Here is a 20,681-nt window from a genome sequence, read left to right as displayed (position 1 = left end):
ACACCACACGTGTTGCTATATAGCACCTGCCAGTATTATATCTAAGCATACTTTTAGTGTTTAATGACTTAATTGCCACTGTAAATGTGCTCCTTGTATGATAAAAAGAAACTCTTAATGTGTGTCTTCAGCCAGTTGATTTTATAGGCAATATCATTGTCAATGCCTCTGCCTTAAGTACTGTCTTAAATAAGCAATCGCAAAGCCAACATTTTTTGCTTGTCTATAGGTATTAGACATTTGCCAGGCAATGCCATCATATGCCCATCATTTTCCAGCTGTTCCCATTTTATGGCCAGGTGGTGCCTTTATGGCAGTGCCTGGCAAATGCCTATCCATGCCTAATCAAAAGCCCAAGCTGTTGGCTTTGTCAATGCATGTTGGTTTCAGTTTGTCTACCAAAGTGAATATGTACATGCCCAGATGCGAGTGCCTTGCTTGTCACACCTAGGTAATCAAACAGCACCTCACTGAGTTGGTCCAACACAGCCCTACCTGAAAATGATAAGGCTAGGATGGCAAGTATGGACCAGTTTCAGATCTTCTTAGGCTACTCTGCCAGAACGTTTCATGATTCAAACTAAGTAGCGACTTGATAAGCTGTTTGAGTAACTTAACAGAGTTTGCATTCCAACAGAATACATCATGTGCATTGTGGGTCTTATTTGGAAAGTATAATATAAATCCTGGATGCTGGGTGTTTAGGCAGTGCTGGAATCCCTTAAAGAGTACCTTTGAAATAACACGAGAGAACAGCGTTTCCTATGATGTTGCGTGCAAAGTATAAAAATGGGTACAACATCCAACGGTACATTGTCCGATTCCACGACTTAAATTGGAGGAGACTTTTTATGCTGTTACGCTTGAATGCCTTCAGAACTAAAGAGCATCTCTGAGCATGGTCAGAGAATGCAGGCAAAGATGGATTGTGTAGACATTGTAAAAGTGAAAGGGAGACCCTTAAACATTTGGTGTTGTTTTGTGGCAAATTACGATCTGTGAGGACAATGCATTTGGGACCTTGGCCAACAAAACATCCTTCTTTGTGTACTGACGATTGGTGGCAGAAAATGTATATTGGCATGGACATGAAATTGTTAATTCCCCTAACATTCTTGCTAGCTGAAATAGAAAGTCGGCTGCAGCTGGAGCCACTGTAGGCGAAGAGTTACAGCATATACGAGTTGGGGAAGAGAGCGACGGAATACAAAGAGAGTGGTGGATTAAATTGAAATTTGGGAAGAGAGATGTCTTGTGCTGTGTTGTCTTGTTTGTTGTTATTTTAAAGGTTTTTCTTTGTGAAAACTAATACATTTACTAAAAAAAAGGGGTACATACGTCTTTTAAAACTAAAAAGCAGTACTTAAATATTTTTTAAAGAGTGCAATCAGAGGTGGATTTAACAACTTTCGATTGGATGTTCCACCAACGTATTCCTCATCTTAGATGTAGTCCATCCAGCTTTAGCTGCTTCGGAAAAATCTTTCGGCAGAGGGCGTCGTGCATCGATGTTGTCGAGTCGATGGTCCCTCGAAGGCCTCCGTCGAGGGTGACGTCATCGGGTATACAAGTAGCACGTGCTGCACCCATTGACCTCAGTTCTGTTTTTCCCCTCACTCTTGTTCTACTGTGTAGATTGTGCCGGTAGTCAGGTATTAGTCCTCCAACTTATTCCTCATCTTAGATAGACTCCCAAAGCAGTCTGGACAATTCTCTGGAGGAGGGAGTAGATTTTTTGATACCCTTAAATGGCTGAATATAGTACTGCTTTACTAAAATTCAGCTCCCTAGACTGGGAAGAATCCAGACTATAGAATTTTGAAAAAGTATGCAGCGATGACCAAGTTGCTGCTTCACAAATGGATTTTATGGGAACACCTCTTTGAAGGGCTGTCGAAGAGGCGATGCCTCTGGTGGAATCGGCCCTTAAACCTTCTGGTGGGTCTTTCTCTGTTGATCTGTAGCATTCTGAAATGCAAAGCACAATCCAACGTGATATGGTTTGTTTTGACACCGATTGACCCAATTTCCTTCCGGCGTAGCCAATGAAAAGTTGATTATCCACTCTAAGCTTGGAAAGCCTAGAAATGTAAAAGCTTAGAGCTCTTTTCGGATCCAACCTGAACAATCTTTCGTCTTCCTTACTAGGATGAGGTGGAGGATAGAATGCGAGTAGAACAATTTTCTGATTTAAATGAAAATCGGACACAACTTTAGGTAAAAATGAGGGTTTAACCCTTAATACCACTCTTTCCCTATGGAACACAGATGTTAAAGCAACTAGGAAAGCAGTTTTCCATGTCAGTAATCTTAATGGACAAGTGTGCAAGGGTTCAAAAGGGGCACACATTAAGAATTTTAGAACCAGATTAAGATCACAAATTGTTACTTGGAAAAGGTGAGGAGGAAACACATTGATGAGTCCTTTTAAGAATTGTACTGCTAAAGGAATTTTGAAAAAGGAGCATTCTTCCGACGAGCGCTTGAAAATGGAAAGCGCTGCAAGATAACCTTTAATGGTCCCAACAATTAGATCTCTATGTGCTAGGGACAAGAGGAAGGACAGTACTTCTGGAATAGAACATAGAAAAGGATCAACATTCTTTTCTCTGCATCAGTTGCAAAACCTTTTCCAACGGCAACGTTATAGAGATTTTGTTGCTGGTCTTCTTGCCAAAAGCAACACCTCCATGACGTCATCTGGAAGGTCCTAATCCTTGTATCTCAGCCAAGCGTGAAGGTTGAGAATCTTGACCTCTGGATGGAGAACCTGGCCCTCCATTTGTGAGAGAAGGTCCTCCATCTGAGAAAGGCGTAACAGGGGACAGATGGACAGATGGACATGTCTAGAAGGTCCGGGTACCAGGTTCTCCTGGCCCAATCCGGGGCAATTAGGATCATGCAGTTTTTGAACCGTCTCAGTCTCCTGATGACCTGAGGAATGTCAGGAATCGGAGGGAACGCATATAATAGTGGGAAGTTCCACTCCACCACAAATGTGTCCCCTAGGGCTCCTCTTGGGGGAAATTCCCTTGAGCAATACCTTTCGCACTTCCGGTTGATTCCGGTCACAAATAGGTCTACTTCAGGGGTTGCCCAAAGAGCAAAGATCTCTTGAATGACTTCCTGAGCTGGTTCCCACTCGTGGGACACCGTGCTCTGCCTGCTCAGAGCGTCCGCCATCATATTCTCCTCCCCGGCTAGATGAACTGCCGTTAAGGAGATTCCTTCTTGAATTGCCCAATACCAGAGCTGCATTGCCTCTCTGCAAAGAGGTAGTGACCCTACACCTCCTCTTTTGTTTAGATAATGCATGGCCACTGTGTTGTCCGTCATTATCAGGACATTTCTTCCTCTGACAGATGGTAGAAAAGCCTTCAGCGCTAGTCTGATTGCTCTCAGCTCTAAAAGGTTTATGTGTAGTTTGGACTCCGATGGAGATCAACGACCGCTGATTGTCAGCTCGTTGGCATGAGCTCCCCAACCCATGAGTGAGGCATCCGTCACTATTGTAATCCCGGCCATGGTTGCCAAAACTGTTCTCCTTTTAGGATATTCTCTGTGCAAGTCCACCACAGAAGATCCTGCCGAACCCTGTTCGCAATCTGAAGAAAATACGTCATTTGACCTGAGAACTGGGACCATTGAGTCTTTAGAGCCCATTGAAGGGATCTCATCCTCAGGCGTGCCTCTGGCACCAGGAAGATGCAGGATGCCATGAGGCCGAGGAACCTTAAGAAGTCGCAGGCCTGGAGATTTTGGGCATTTTGGAGTTTGGAAACCATCTGAAGAATGTCTTGAGCCCTCGACTTGGGAGGCGAGCTGTTTCCCAAGGATGTGTCTAATACAGCCCCTATGTACTGGAGCTGTTGGGAAGGTGTCATTTGTGACTTCTTGAAATTGAGGGAGAAACCCAGTCTGTGGAGGAAATGGCAGGTGACTTTCAGATGATCCAGTGCTTGTTCGGCAGAACGTGCCCTGATGAACCAATCGTCCAGGTAGGGGTAGATGTAAATCGCCCCCCCTCCTGAGGTGCGCTGCCACTACTACCATTAACTTGATGAAGACCCTCGGGGCAGAGGTCAATCCGAATGGGAGGACTCGAAACTGATAGTGTGAGTCGCCAACTATGAACCTCAGGTATTTTCTGTGCTTGAGATGAATTGGCACATGAAAATAAGCATCCTGGAAGTCCAATGACACCAACCAATCCTGAAGTTGCAGGGCCTGAAGGATCTGAGAAAGAGTAACCATCTTGAACTTGTCCTTCCTGAGGAGCTTGTTCAAGCCTCTTAAGACCAATATGGGTCTTAGTCCTCTGTCCTTTTTGGGATCAAAAGAACAAGTTACTTTCTTACCTGGTAACGTTCTTTCGATGGGATGGTCCGACAACGTATTCCATATCTATGACATGTAATCACCACAGCTGTGCTGCTTCGGAAACTTTTTTCGGCGTCTGCCTCCTGCGTCGATGACGTCGATGCGCCGTCGTCGAGGACCTCCTCCGACGTCCAACGTCATCCGATGTGATAAGTAGGACGCACGACGCCCGTAGCCTCAGTTGCAGTTTTTTCCCCCAGAACGTGTGACATTAGTCAACTGCCAGTCAGACACAAAGCCTTGCGGAACGTAAGCTGCAATCGCAAAAGAAATTCTGCAGCGGGGAAGGCAGGGCGGGAGCGATATGAAATACGTCGTCTGACCATCCCATCGAAAGAACATTACCAGTAAGAAAGTAGCTTGTTCTATGAGGGGATTGGGTCCTCCGACGTATTCCATATATATGACAGACTCCCAAAGCAGTACCAGAGCAAGGAGGAGGGAAAGAATTTAGAATCAAAATTTAGAATAGCCAATCAAATAGCAGAGCAAAGGACCGCCTTGCCAAAGGCCAGATCCTGTCCTCGGATGGAATCGAGGGAATAGTGACGTACAAATGTATGTACTGAAGCCCAGGTGGCTGCATCACAGATGTTGCGAATAGGAACACCCCTATGCAGGGCAGTAGATGCAGCCATACCCCTGGTAGAATGGGCCCGCAAGCCAGCCGGTGGGTCCTTACCCGCCAAGCAGTAACACTCCGAGATGGCCAAAATAATCCAGCGAGACAAAGTCTGTTTCGTCACAGCTTGCCCCAAAAGCTTTCCAGCGTAACCAATAAAGAGTTGATCGTCCACTCTGACCCGGGACATGCGTGAAACATAAAAGCTTAAAGCTCTCCTAGGATCAAGCCTATAGAGCCTCTCCTCTTCCTTACCAGGATGCGGAGGAGGATAGAATGCCGGAAGAACAACCTTCTGGGCCAAATGAAATTCCGTCACTACCTTCGGAAGAAAAGAAGGACGAACTCTAAGGACAACCCTGTCCTTGTGAAATACAGTGAATGGTGGCTTAACTGAAAGTGCCTGTAACTCACTCACTCTGCGAGCGGAAGTAACCGCAACTAAAAACACAGTTTTCAGAGTTAACAGCCTCAAAGGGCAAGAATGTAAAGGCTCAAACGGAGCACCCATAAGAAACTTAAGAACAAGGTTCAAATCCCAACCGGGCACCAGGAAAGGTGACGGAGGGAACACATTAGTGAGCCCTTTCAGAAACTGTGAAATTAAAGGGATTTTAAAGTAAGAACACTCTTCAGACGAGCGCTTAAAGATGGACAGCACCGCCAGGTAACCTTTAATGGTACCCACTTGCAATCCCCTGTGGGCCAAAGAAAGTAAATAGGACAGAACCATGGGGATGTCACATGCAAAAGGATCCACATTCTGAACTCTGCACCAGTCGCAGAACATACGCCAAAGCCAACGGTACAGAGACTTTGTTGCTGACCCTCGGGCCGAAAGCAACACCTCCATCACGTCTTCAGGGAGGTCCCAATCCTTATACCTCAACCTTTCAGAAGCCAAGCGTGAAGGTTGAGGGATCTGACCTCTGGATGGAGAACCTGACCCCCCTCCCGTGAGAGCAGATTGTCTCGGTAGGGAAGACGATGTGGAGGGCAGATGGCCAAGTCGAGAAGGTCCGGGTACCACGTCCTCCGAGCCTACGCCGGGGCAAGGAGGATCATCCGGGAACCGAACTTCCGTAACCTCCGCAGCACTTGCGGGATGACGGGGACTGGAGGAAACTCGTACAGCAGCGGGAATGACCACTCCACCACAAACGCGTCTCCTAAGGCTCCTTTTGGAGGAAATTCCCGCGAGCAAAACCTTTCGCACTTCTGGTTGACACTGGAGGCGAAGAGATCCACTTGAGGGGTCCCCCAAAGGGCGAAGATCTACAGGAGAATCTCCTGAGCCAACTCCCACTCGTGAGAGATCGCGCTCTGCCTGCTCAGAGCGTCCGCATCACGTTTTCGTCTCCGGCCAGATGAACTGCCGAGATCGAAACTTCCTGCTGGATGGCCCAGAACTCGAGCTGCATCGCCTCCCTGCACAGAGGAAGTGACCCTGCCCCCCCCTTTTTGTTGAGGTAGTGCATGGCCACTGTGTTGTCCGTCAGGATCAGGACACTCTTTCCTCGCACAGTCGGCAGAAAAGCCTTCAGGCCTAGCCTGACGGCCCTCAGCTCCAACAGATTGATATGGAGTCTGGACTCCGACGGAGACCAACGACCGCTGACTGTCAGCCCGTTGGCATGAGCTCCCCATCCCGTGAGGGATGCATCCGTCACGATCGTCACCTCCGGCCAGGGAAGCCAAAATGGAGCCCCCTTCATCAAGTTGCCTTCGACGGCCCACCACAGAAGGTCCCGGGCGACCGAGGACAGCACCTGAACCGGGTCCGACATCCTACCAGAGGACTGCGACCATTGCGTCTTGAGTGCCCACTGCAAAGATCTCATCCGCAGGCGAGCCTCTGGCACCAGAAGAATGCAGGATGCCATGAGGCCGAGCAACCTCAAGAACTCGAACGCTGGGAGCGTCTGGGCATGCTGAAACTTGTGCACCATCTGCTGAATGTGAAGAGCCCTCACCTGGGGAAGAAAACAATGCCCCAGGGAAGTGTCGAGCACTGCTCCGATGTACTGGAGCCGCTGTGCTGGCGTCAAATGGGACTTCTTTAAATTGAGGGAGAAGCCCAGCCTGGGAAGGGAATGGCAGGTGACGGACAGATGATCGAGGACTTGCTCGGGAGAGCTCCCCCTGATCAACCAATCGCGTAGGTAGGGGTAGACATGAATCCCCCCTTGCCTGAGATGCGCTGCCACCACCACCATGAGCTTGGTGAAAACCCTCGGGGCGGAGGTCAATCTGAACGGCAGGACCCGAAACTGAAAGTGCGAGTCGCCAACCGCGAACCTCAGGTACTTCTTGTGCTTGGGATGGATCGGCACATGGAAGTAAGCATCCTTGAGGTCGAGTGACACCAACCAGTCCTGAAGCTGAAGGGCCTGGAGGACTTGAGAGAGAGTAACCATCTTGAACTTGTCCTTCCTGAGGAGTTTGTTCAAACCGCGCAAGTCCATGATGGGTCTCAATCCCCCGTCTTTCTTCAAAATCAAAAAATAAGGGGAATACCATCCCTTGTTCCTCTCCGCTACAGGCACCAGTTCTATGGCGCCTTTCTCCAGCAGGGCTTGAATTTCCTGCGCAAGGAGCGGATCCGGACTCTGCAAATAGAGGTTCCCCGGTGGATTGTCGCGAGGCCTGTGCCGAAAGGGAAGACAGTAGCCGTGGGTTATGATTTCCAGAACCCACACATCTGAAGTAATGGCTTGCCACTCTACAAGATGCTGCGCCAGCCTTCCCCCAACCGGCGAACCATGGGACATAGCCTCATGACTGAGTGGGAGCGGCTGCGGCGTTACCTGAGGGCAAAGAGGCAACTGCCCGAGCGGCCTTGGCACCACGGGTACCCCGTCGTCCACCTCTGGTACCCCTGCGTTGGCCTCTTTGACTGCCAGCTCCTCTCGCTTTACTGAAGGACGAGTAATAGCGAAAGGAACCACCCCTCCACTGCTGTCCCCTAGGACGAAAAGGCGGAGGTTGGCGAATTGCAGCTCCCAACGACTTCGCTGCAGCTTTTGAGGTCTGCAACCTCTCAAGGCTCTCGTCAACCTTGCTGCCAAAAAGGTGTCCACCGTCAAAGGGCATGTTGAGGAGCCGGGACTGCACATCAGGAGCAAACCCCGACTTCCGCAACCACGCAAACCTGCGTATCACGGTGCTCGCCGCCATGGACCTACTGACGCATTCAGCTAAGTCCAAACCCGACTGAACGGACTCACACATGGCATCCTTACCATCCTGGACCATAGCAAGGAAACCATCCCGTTCGTCCCCTTCGGGAACATGTTCAGCCGCTAACGCAACACAGTTCCACAGAGTGTGTGTGAAACGAGACAAGGCACAAATGGAGTTGGCCGCCTGAAGCGCCATACCACCAGAAGAAAACACTTTCTTCGCCCAGCCATCAAAACATTTTTCGGCCCTATCAGGAGGGATGGTAGGGTACGACGCCTGCTTTGCTGGGGCCGTGGCCGCCTGGACCACCAAACTCTCCGGAGTGGGGTGCCTGGTCAAGTAGCAGGGGTCGCTACTGGCTGGACGGTATTTTCACGACAAGGATCTGCCCGCCGCCGGGAGACTCTCCGGAGCAGTCCAAGCCGCTTCCACCCTTCTCTGTAAAGCCATATGGAACGGCAGTACCGGGTCAGTTGGGGGACCAACATCAAGGATGTCCATTAGATCATCCTGCACAAACTCCCCTGGGGGAGCAGACCATCCCAAGTACTCAGAAACCCTAGCCATAAGGCGCCAGTACGAGGAATCGGCATGAGAGCCAGGCTCAGGCCTACAAAACTCCACCTCCGGAGAGGTGTCCAGTCCACTGGCATCATGCAGTGACTGCCTCAAATCGTCAAACTGACTATGGCCCGAGACAATATCATCTGGAACCTGAGGAACCAGGCCATCAGGATCCTCATCCGCCTCTGAAATATATTCCAGGTGGCGAAAAGAAGGCACCCGAGAGTGCTTGCTCTTAACCAGAGCCTTCCTAGGGGGTTCCCCCGTGCCACGGGGTTCTTCCGACACGAAAGGCGGCGATGGCGTAGAGCGAATCGGCGCCGGCGTCGAGAGAACAGGCATCGGCGCCGATTTCCTCGACGTCGACGTCAGATGCAGTGCCGCCAGCATCCGCGGTGTCGACACAGCTCTCGAAGCCGGAGCCCCGAGTGTGTCCTTCGATGACCTGAGCGTCGACGGCTTCGACGACTTCCTCAGAGCCGGAGCCTCGAGAAAGCCTGTCGACGCCCTTGACGCCTCAGACGTCGATGTCTTCCTCGAAGACCTCACAGGTGCACACGGTCTCGAACGCGTCGAAGACCGGGACCTGGAGCGGGTACGTCGAGAACGAGTCTCCTTGTCCGAACGGGACCTCTCCCGTGACTCGTGCCGACCACTCTTGCGAGCGGTGTCTCTCGACCTCTCACGACCGACCCCACTCGGGGGCGCGGACGGCTTAGTACCCTGCGACTCAAGAATCGCCAGCATTTTCTTCCCAAAGGAAGCCCATTCCTCCGGCGTCGCGCGGCTGGTGGGGTAAGCGACGTGCCGGGCAGAGTCCTCCGAAGAGGACCTGGAAGACGACCGGTGTCGGTGCTTCCGAGAATGCCTCGAAGAGGCTGAGGAGTTGCGAGACCGAATCCTAGAAGGAGACCCACGAGACGTCCGACGATGACGCGGAGAGTCACCCCTCGAATCATCCGTCGAAAGCCCCGCAGACCTCGACTTCCGGGGCTTGGACACCCGACCTACCGACAACTTCTTCTTACGTTCACGTAAGGCTTTGGACGTGAGCGACTGGCAGTCGATACAGTCATCCGTGTCCTGGGCCTCCCCGAGGCACCAGAGGCAGGCGTCATGCGAGTCCGTCACCGACATCTTGGACCCATACTCCCCGCACTTCTTGAAGCCCGGACGCGCGGTCAAAGACGAAGTAGAAGACATCTTCCCACGAAGGATTTTCACAAAAATGAACAGGTTCGAAGAACCGAGAAGAACAGAACTCCAAAGAGTTGAGGCGTTAACCGAGATTCACGAAGCAACACGTTCGCGGAAAAAACGGAACTGAGGCTACGGGCGTCGTGCGTCCTACTTATCACATCGGATGACGTCGGACATCGGAGGAGGTCCTCGACGACGACGCATCAACGTCATCGACGCAGGACGCAGACGCCGAAAAAAGTTTCCGAAGCAGCAGAGCTGTGGTGATTACATGTCATAGATATGGAATACGTCAGAGGACCCAATCCCCTCGAAAGTAAGTTTCTCTCCGCTACAGGTACTGGTTCTACAGCACCTTTCTCCAGCAGGGTTAGAACTTCCTGCTGCAGGAGCGGGTCTGAAAACTTCAAAAGATGTCTCCCTGGTGGATTGCTTTGAGGTTGCATTAGAAAAGAAAGGCAGTAACCTTGGGCTATTATTTCTAGAGCCCAAGCATCTGAAGTAATGGCTCGCCATTCTTGCAGGTGCTGCGACAGCCTGCCTCCCACTGGTGTCTTGTGATGCAAGTCCTCAAAGCGGTTTTGTGGCGGTTGCTGCCGCCGCTGATGGCAAAGAGGCTCCAGCTGGAGTTGGTTTTGCACATTTTCCTCGTCCACCGCGAGTGTCCTTTCTCTGGCCATTCCTCTCGCCTTTCCATATGAGGAGTAGTAACGATAGGATTGCCCCCTCCAAGATTGTCCTGGCGCACGAAAAGGCTGAGGTTGCCTAATAGCAGCTCCTAAAGACTTGGCAGATGCTTTTGAGGTCTGCAACCTCTCAAGGCTCTTGTAAGTCTTGCTGCCAAAAAGATGAGACCCGTCAAAGGGCATGTTCAGAAGACGGTCCTGCACGTCTGGTGCGAAACTTGACTTCCGTAACCACGCAAATCTGCGCATTACCATGCTAGTACGCATGGACCTGCTCACACTATCTGCAGTGTCCAATCCAGATTGAAGGGATTCCTGCATGGCCTCTGTTCCATCTCTAACAATGGCTAGGAATCCTTCCCTTTCTTCCCCTTCTGGTATGTGGTCCGCCGCCATTGCAATGCACTCCCACAGAGTGTACGAAAACTTTGCCAAGGGACATGTGGAGTTGGCTGATTTTAACCCCATACTCCCAGCTGAAAATACCTTGCATGCCCAACCATCCACACGCTTGTCGTCCCTATCCGGAGGGATAGAAGGGTATGCCATTTTATTTGAAGCTGTGGCTTCCTGGACCACCAGACTCTCGGGAGTGGGGTGTTGTCACGCTCACCTGATTCCCACGGAGGCGCAGGTCTGGCTTCGAGTGCTGATGCTTCTTCTATGGTGAAGCGCAGGACTCTGAAGATGGACTCACTGGCTCGCAGGAATATTCCCCTGTGCGTGAAAAGGGAGTATTACCTACTGACGGAATAATGCTCAAGCCTCCCACTCCCTTCCAACCCTCCACGATGCCCTTCCTCGATTCCCCGTGAAGTCTCACCTTAGGGTCTGGAAGGATGAGTTCTCCATCCTGCTTCTGATGCAGGGGCACGTTGAAACCCAGTTACTTCACTGGATTGAGGTTTGATGGGAGTTCAAATAAGCGTGACTATTCAGGTAAGGCGCTGTAAGAGTTCTGTAGCAAGTTCAAAAGTTCAAGCTTAATAATAATGTTCATTGTCTTATTGCAGCAAGCGCTAACGCTTATGTCTTTTTCCCCTTAGGGGCCGGGGTTCGGAATGCCGGAGATATGGCGCCGACCCGAAGTGAAACGTGCAGTTCCAGTAAATGACAGGTAAGTTCTGGATGAGCGTTTGGGTAATGTCTTTGCATTCGCTCATTCAATGTCTTTGTCTTTTTTCCCCATAGGGGCCGGGGCCCGGAATGCCAGGAAGCGGCAGGACCCGAAATGAAATGGGAATGACCCAACAGGTAAGTCTTAGAAGGAAACTGAGCTTTTCCTATTCCCTTCCTTCTCTCACCTTGTGTTCTTGTCTTTTTCTCTCTAGGCTCTGGGATGTGGCTGCGGATCCGGATGATCGCTGCTGAAGATGGAGGTGCCCAGGAAAGGTGAGTGAAATGCAGCGCTGCAGCGATCGAAGCAAAATGCTTTTAAAATGATGTCTTCCCTTTGCAGGATCGTCGGTGTGAAGTCTCCGTGATGCAGCTTTAGCAGGTAAGGTCTTCTTTCTCTCCAATTCTCTCTTAGCAGGTGACCCAGGATGCTGACAGGCGTGGCTGAAGTCCAGAAGCAGGAGCTGACACGGTGAGCGTCCAGCTGCAAGGAGCAGAACAACGCGAAGCGTGAGTTGCTGATCGGGCGTGGTTTAAATACCTTTGGAAGAAGTTCCAGGTATGTATCCTTCCACCGATCAGGTATGTACCCTTCCCCGACCACACCCAGGGGAAAGTAGTTCCACAGGTAAAGTAGTTCCATTCAGGCCTCAAGAGGGCCTGGATGTAGCAGCATGGTCTGCAGCAGGTAAGTGCACCTTAAAACACTTGAACACATGTCTAGCTTTATGAGCCTGGCGCCTAAGGCGCCAGGACAGGGGTCCAACATGAGCCTGGCGCCTAAGGCGCCAGGACTGTGTCCAAAGGGCCCCAGCTTGGGCCCGCTGGCACTTCCCTGGGGGAAATGATGCCTGCCTCTGGCGTTGCTGGGTCGGACCTGGCTCCTTGGAGGTAGGCATCATGACAGGTGTTTAGACAGATAGCCGGGGTCGCTACTGGAAGGGCGGTATTTTGAAGTAAGGGATTTATTCACTGGAGGAATAGAATCCGGAGTCTCCCAATTTTTGGCCACCCTATTTTGCAAGGCTACATGGAAGGGTAGGATTGGATCTTCAGTGGGACCATGATCCAATATATCGGTCAAATCATCCTGGATGAATTGGGTTGGTGGTCTAGCCCATCCTAAATAATCGACCACTTTTGTCATTAGTTGACGGTATGAGGGACTGGCATGCTCCTCTGGTTCTGGCCTGCCAAAATCTGTTTCAGGCGATGTATCAATGCCACTTGCACTATGTAAGGATTCCACCAGGTCCCTCATCCTGCTTTCTTCAGAAATCAGGCATTCTGGGACATTTGGGGTACCATATTCCAGTCCAAAAGGAACATTCTCCTCATCAGATCTCTCCTGTTCCTCAAATATTGAAGTCAGAAATTTGAAAAATTCCTTCCTTGGAAGAGGTTTAAAAACCTTTTCTGGTAGAGGTGGGAGAGGTGTATTAGTGGAAACTGAAGGCATTACAGCCTTTGCAGCCTTCTCTTTCTCTTTTTCTGGCTGAGTTGGCTGAACTGGAGCCTTTGGAATCTTTGGCGCCGAGGGCTTCGCAGTCGATGTCGACAAAGGCGTTGCTGGCGCTGATGAAATAGTGGTCGTCGACGGAGCCGGCTTCGAGGGTGTCGAGGCGCTCTTCGAAGATTTGCCCTTCGAGGTGCGTCGCGTTTCAGATGGAGTCGGTGAAATCCAGCGGTCGACTCCACTCGAGCAGTCTTTTTCGCTCAGCGTCCTAGAAGGTTCCCGATGCTTCCTTCTTCCATCACCCAGGCTCAAGGGCGTGTGAGTGTCGGAGCGATAATGCTCCTGGCCGGCTTCCGAAGAAGGCGCGGACCCACTCTTCGGAGGAAGAATGTTTTGTGGGGTATTTCATCCTTTTTGGGGATTCGTCCAAGGACGAGGTGGAAGGGGACCTGTGGTATCTTTTCTTGGATTTTGTCGTCGAAGACGAAGAGCGATGGGAATCGCTTCAGGACCTAGACCGATGCCTTTCGCGTTGAGGAGACTTCTCCTCACGGGACCTCGACTCAACGCTAGAGGCTTTCCGGTCGGATTTACGACCTACCTGCAGTTTCCCTTCCTCTCTCGCAAGGCCTTCCCCGTCATTCCCTGACACTTCGTACAGGCCTCCATGTCGTGGCCTTCCCCGAGACACCAAAGACATTCTCGGTGCGGGTCCGTGATGGACATTTTTGAACAGCAAGATTTACACTTTTTGTAACCCGATCGCGGAGTTGATGACGAGGATATATCGAATATTCTTCAGTATTTACTGCGTCACAGAACTCGAGGCGTGCCGAATGTCCGAAGCAACATGCACCGCGGAAAAACAGAACTGAGGCCAACGGGCGCCGCGCGTGCTACTTGTATACCCGATGATGTCACACTCGATGGAGGCCTTCGAGGAACCATCGACTCGACATCGATGCACGGCGCCCTCTGCCGACATTTTTTTCCAAAGCCGCTAAAGCTGGATGGAATACATCTAAGATGAGGAATACGTTGGAAACACAAACAACTCAAACAAGCCGTGTGAAACAATGATCTTGTCATTCATTTCATTTCTCTTTGTGTCTGTATGAGATTTTTGGAAAATTCTCATTAATGTCTATGCTGGAGCCTATATGCTTCCATTCAGGATGGGGAAAACAAAGCTACAATCATAGGGGCCATTTTCCAAGCGAAGCAGAGTGCAAGAAGTGGTGATAAATGCATTTTGTATGATTTGGCCGGTGAGGTTGGAGACCAGAGGTCCTGCTGCCAAATAAGATTGGTTTTCTACCAGCATGTATTTTTATGTTGGCAGAAAACTAATGAATTCCTCTGGGATCCGTCTGACATTTACACCTGGTAAAAGCAAGCAGATGTGCAAATAGGAGTGGTCACTTCTTGTGTAATTTAGGATTCAAAACAAAATGCCCCCTTACTCTTTTCATCAACACATTTCTACATTGATGAACACATTGTCAGGTTGATTTATTGTGCATTTTTAAAGTAATCTGTACAACATTAAGTATTATTGTAGGTACTGAAAACCAAACTTCAACACATAATTGTACCAAGTTGAGCTTGTAACATGCATGGTCAAGTATCTAAATTTCAGGCTAGGCTCAAATTCTGGCTTTACCACTTAACCGAAGTGTGTGATCCTGTACACATCATTTAAATTCACTTTATTGTACCTGCAAAAATTAGGTGCCCCTAGAAGTGACTCCTTTTGCATTATAAGCTATTCCAAACGCCCCACTCATGGTTTAATAGATGGGCAGCACAAGCATTGGAACCCGCCAAGAACACACACACACATCTTTGTTTGAAAATATTAGGCTGCATTTATTGAACAAAATTGTGTTATTCAATAGCAAATCAAAGTAAACACATCAAACAAAATGTCATCATGGACAATTTCCTATTATAACCAGTATGTACCAAGCAATGATGTACAGGGGCATGGCAGGGGAGCAAGGCCCTCTCCTCCCTGCCACATCCCACCAGGAGTGATACCAGCAGGCTGGAAACCCTGCAACCATCACAGTCTGCCTCCTCATGCAGCTCTCCCCGCCCTAGCAATCTCTCCTACATGCTAGCATTCCCTTACACCCTCAACTCAATTAAAATGTGCTGCAAAAATGCAACATGATTTTCTAAGAAACAAAATCTCCTATTCCTTACTTCAGTATTCTGGGGGGGTCTATCTTTCACATAAGATGGAGGGACCACAAGCACCTCCTCTGGGGTCTGCTGGGAGTAGCCACATTGTTCAGGAAGGCATTGTTGGGTGAACACCATCTGAGATGGTACAAAGATTGGGGGCCTCACTGCTCAGCCCTCTCAGATGAGGTGGAGGAAGCATCACCCTCGATGTTCCCCAGTCAGCCTAAGAAAGACATGCTTGGGGCTGGTCGGAGTAGGTGGGAGTGGAGGTAAATGGGAATGATGATTAGGGGAGCTGAAGGAAGGTGACTGGGGCTGGAGGAGGATAGGACATAATAGCAAGGGAAGAGCAGATGGGTAGGGAAGATAGGTAGATTGATTTTGCAACACTATTTTCCTTGCTTCTCCTTCTGCACTGTAGTACTGTTTACCAGATCTGGAAAGAGATTTTTGCTGGACCATGGATCTGGGAAATCTGGATTTACCCCAACACTTTCTTTAGGGTGCTGCTAGAGCCAAACCCAATGGATGGAATTTGGGCTCCCCTTATCACAAACCTGGCCCACCCAGATGAATATTCCTGGAGCCGGGCCTGCTGCGAACACATCCGCATTTCGCGATCAGGTGCGTGCTTCATGAACAGTTCGGAACTGCATTTTCAGCTGATCTAGGAACTTTGAAGCTCAAAATGTACCCTTGCACAGTTCCTACACCTATTCTTACTCATTATCCAATCTAGCACACAGCACATACTTTGAAGAATATTAGCAAAACTGCTATTTATCCTAAAAATGGCATCAGCTATTGCTATCCCTCCTCCCCTAGAGGTACCACCAGCTGGAGGACCTACAAAACAAAAGAACCGCAGTACTTCAAAAGACAATGAAAAGGACCAAGAAGTGCCTACCTCTAACACCCAGAGAGAATCATGGGTGTGGCAGTTCTTTACCACTATTGGGAATGTACCAAAGACTAAAGCTACCAAAGTGAAATGCTGTACTCAGTCGCGGACTACCTGGAGAGTTCTCCTACGAGAGCACCTCCATGCACTGCCACACCAAATCCAACCACTGCAATACTCTCAGAAAGGTTTTTCCTTTCTTAGCAAGCAGTAGGCTATCTTCCTCGACCTCATCATCCTCAACCAATACTGTAACCACACAGCCTACTTCTGTGGGACACAAAATCACACCAGCTACCTTGCAAGTGATGAAAGAGGCTGTTTATCCATATCATTCGAAGACAACAGTACTATGTATGTACTGAAACACACCACTCTGCAGGGCAGAGCAATTTCGAAGTGCTTTTGATGCTGCAATCAAGGAGCATGAGAAACACTGCCGCCTGCCTTAAATGTAACACATGCACAACATCTTCCCCCTCCATATTTGTGGTTGGTGCCTCTTCCCTCATTTCCCTCCCCATCTTACTTTCTGACTCTCCTGCAATAAAGAAAACACCCAAAAAAAGGTTCCTGTAGGAACCGCCTTTCACTGTTAAATAATAGAACTACAGACATTGTACAGACTCCACCTATTTTGCATTTCTCAGTGAAATAGTTAGACTCAATAAGATTCTCCAACATTTCCATTCACATTTTGCGTTATGCTAATGGAAAAAATAGACAATTGTATACTAGAGAAAAATATAAAAGGACAGAAACAATTTTCTTTCCCAAATACCTTTCCCTAGCATACAATAAGGACCATAATCGATGGACCTTTATAAGTATCCGCAGTCGCCACAGTCCCCTTTCCAGGCCATGGATCATTAAAAGACCCGGTTGGCATGTGTACACCATCGGACAGGTAAGCCTTATACCCTTTTTAATTTTATATTTGTAACACTCCAGCAATTCCTGCTTTCAAACAGTCAGACATCCATCCACCAATCACTTCCAAAACTGTACATATAACCATATGACCATATTATGCTTCCACACACCAACTGCCTCTTAACAATCTTCTACACATCTTTTGCATCTGCATTTCCCTTACTTATACAAAAGAATTGTACACAGTGCTCCTATAAATGCACATATGCATTGTGCAGTGAGAGAAGTGCATAAATAGAAGGAGCAAGCAGTACAGATGGGCCACTGCTCATGAGAACCCAGGAGGGAAATGCCAAGGTATGCCAAGGTGGGACGCCACTGGCTAACTACTGGAGCAGAGGAGTCCCCAGGGTGGGATGCATCTTAACCATAACATCCCTTTAACAAAGATTTTTCTGTAAATTTACTTTTAATAGGTTTTTATAAGTGAAAATGTTTCATGGTGTTAAATCACCGTAACTACGTTATTAATAATTCCTCTTTTCATATATATGAAAGAACTATAAAGATCCTTCAAGAAACATATTTTTTGCAACACATTCTTATTTCTGTTGTTATCAGCAGTGCATGCTGAGGATGCAAATCACCGTTCAATTGCCAGCGGCAGAAGGCTCAACCATGACCTCAGCCAACCAAACCACCCCTATTATTCACTGCACCCACCCTGCATCCTAGCTCAGTTTCCACTATACCCAAATAATGTAACCAATGGCCAGTGCTCATGGCTTGTAGCATTGGCCAGTCTCCAAATCCATGGGGCATGGGCTTCAGCCATGACGCATTCCCCAATATGCAAATCAGAGTACACATTTGCGTTTGTCGAGGGACAGGCCAACTACCCAGACACCAAATGCATATATCTCGTTTTTTTACTTACATTCTTACACTTTGGAAAAATAAAACCCGAGACATATTTCCAAAAACATGCTTTCAGGTCCTTACTAATGCTCGTTGCGCATGTTTGTTGTAATCTGGTCCACCACTTGAGGCTGTAACCGCAAGAAGAATATTTTTTTCCCATTCAAACCTACCGCTTCTGCCATGCCGTATGCCCCTATAAACAAATTACAGTACAGATTTCTCCTTGCTGACAGCCAAGTCCATTGTGCAGACACACAGGACATATTTGCAAAACCATGCTTTGAAGTTCTTGCTGATCCTCCTCGTGCATATTTGCCTGCAATCCCATCCAGCACTTCAACCTGTATCCACAAGCAGATTTTCTTTTCCCATTCAAACCTATCCCAATTCCGAAAAACATTACCACATAGCCAGTCCCTGGTGGCCATGCCCACTTTAACCCCATTACTGATCCGTCATGGTCATGGCCAGTAGCCCGACAATCTGGCCACTGCCCATGGCCACAGGCTATACGTCAGTCACCAAAGGTATATAACTATTTTGTGTACCTACATTATGACACTTTTCAAAAAATAAACCACACATTTGCAAAACCAAGCTTTCAGGTCCTTGTCAAAATATATGTACATAAAATAGACATATAACTTAGCCCCCACTTGAAGAAATCCATTCAGAATCGTGCACAAACATTCATGGTTGAGTCTATAATCATTCTGAAAACCTTTGTCCACATTCGTCAAACGTCACAGGACTGCCCCAGACATTTGGACTGTTCGCGGACATCGGAACTAAAAAAACGTCAGTTTTTGGGCTTTTTAAGGCCATATCCCATCCCATCCTCATCATCCCTTACCTCCTCGGAGATTGTTTCATTAGTTTGACAAGTGCAATGTTGTGTTTTTTTAATATGTTTTTACTGTGCTGTACGCGGACATCGGCGGCTGTCTGTGAATCCAACATGGCAGCGTTTCCCAAAACCTGACGCACCTCACACTTTTCAACATCCAATCAGTGGGCGCTTCCGAACAGGGAAGTGAGTCAGTGGACCGAACCCAGATAGCACACATTTTCTTGTAACTACTTTTTGGCTGTTTAAAAAAACTACTGGATGGATTTACATCAAATTTACAAAAGCACGCTTTACGGACCAAGCCGCTGCTCCTGCTGAAAATTTGCTCAAAATCTGTCAAGTGGTTTGGGCTGTAGGCATGAGAAAAATATTTCTTCCATTGCATCTATGGGAAAAACCACACATCCACACATTTTGGGACCCCTCTATAACTTTGCCCCCCCCTTTCACAGGATCAATCTGAAAGGCCCATATACCTTTCTTGCAACGTTCCGTGAGGATCCGTCCAGGGGGGCAAAGTTATAAGCATCCCAAAAAGTGCTCTTCCTATGGGTTGAGCAACTTAACCATAACAGTGAAAAAATTCTATGGCTTCAAAGCAAGTGGGCCCACAAGAGGCCTGAATCTGCTCAGCAAGGACTAAAAAAGTGAGGTGGACTGTAGACCTACTGAGTTTCAAATCATTATTTAATGGGCTACGCTCCCATACAAAAACGTGCAAGTGGGCATAAAAATTATGTGTGCTGCAGACATGAAAGGCCAACACTCAAATGCAATTCTCAGTGATGACGACGAAGTGGGAGGCTTTTAACTGGTTTCGATTTAACACAAATTCGCATATGGACAGTAGTACAACATGCCCACTATATTCATATCTTCAGTCTTTGACCACACTGCATTGAAGTGAACACATGGCTAGCTCTAGGTATCTTGAGGTGGACTTACCATAGCCGCCACTTGAACCTCTGCCATTGCTCATCTGCTTGAGACGCTTCTGGTGGGACTTTCCGTTGAAGTGGATCTGGGCTTGGGCGGGTGAGTTCAGCTGGATGTTACACACCTCACAGAGCGTAAATGTCTGGAGCTTCTTCTCCCGCTTCGTGGGGTTGGAGGCGCAGTCATCCTGGGGGAGGTCTAGGGCGAGGCCCAGGCTGCCATTTTCAGAGCTCGGAGCTGGGCTCAGAGGGCGTTTCATGCCTGTGGGGAGGTTGTAAAGAATGAGGTCATAAAGGATATCATTTTGTTATTTTGTTTATATACATCATCATAATTGCACATCCAGATCACGTTTAGCCCGACATAAGGTCCCTAAGGTACAACCTGCAACAAATACTCAAGTCACTTTCACATTCTCTTTCACATCTGTCCTTAGTTATTTCCAGAATGTGTCTCACTACTTATTTGCCTTTGGTTTCAGATAGGTACATAGTTCAAGTGATTAAATGACTACTGTTCTAAAGGAGTAGAGGGATGAATAGTGTTTCTAAACTCCTACTCACCCCATACTTCTACTAGAACAGCAGCCAATCATAAAGGTATAACATGATTGATATACCTCCTTCGCCTCTTTAAGGAAGCATTGGGTATTACTAGGGCCCCAAAATAAATCCCTGTGGACAGAAACACCTATATATACCTTCCTCTTTTAAGGACTTGACATTGCAAACCGAGATTGTAGGCACTTTCTAGTGCTTTGAGTTGGTGTGATTCAATAAGTCTCAACAGCTCATGGTTTGAAG

At 48.5% G+C, this 20,681-nt stretch overlaps 1 protein-coding gene and 1 long non-coding RNA gene across 2 annotated transcripts in view; one reads left to right on the top strand and one right to left on the bottom strand.

Moving 5' to 3' along the window:
• Positions 1–20,681, bottom strand: part of LOC138521553 (zinc finger protein 385C-like) — a 1,557,348-nt gene that overhangs the window by 793,056 nt on the left and 743,611 nt on the right. Inside the window, exon 2 of the mRNA XM_069634485.1 lies at positions 19,888–20,139. Coding sequence (XP_069490586.1) covers positions 19,888–20,139 — 252 coding nt within the window. The remainder of the gene's footprint in view (positions 1–19,887; positions 20,140–20,681) is intronic.
• LOC138521554 (uncharacterized) overlaps positions 1–20,681 on the top strand; it is a 516,183-nt gene that overhangs the window by 103,684 nt on the left and 391,818 nt on the right. The window lies entirely within an intron of this gene.

The sequence above is a fragment of the Ambystoma mexicanum genome, chromosome 13 (assembly GCF_040938575.1).
Source record: "Ambystoma mexicanum isolate Mex_15411 chromosome 13, UKY_AmexF1_1, whole genome shotgun sequence".
Classification (NCBI taxonomy): domain Eukaryota; kingdom Metazoa; phylum Chordata; class Amphibia; order Caudata; family Ambystomatidae; genus Ambystoma; species Ambystoma mexicanum.
This window is presented reverse-complemented; position numbering and strand designations above follow the sequence as displayed.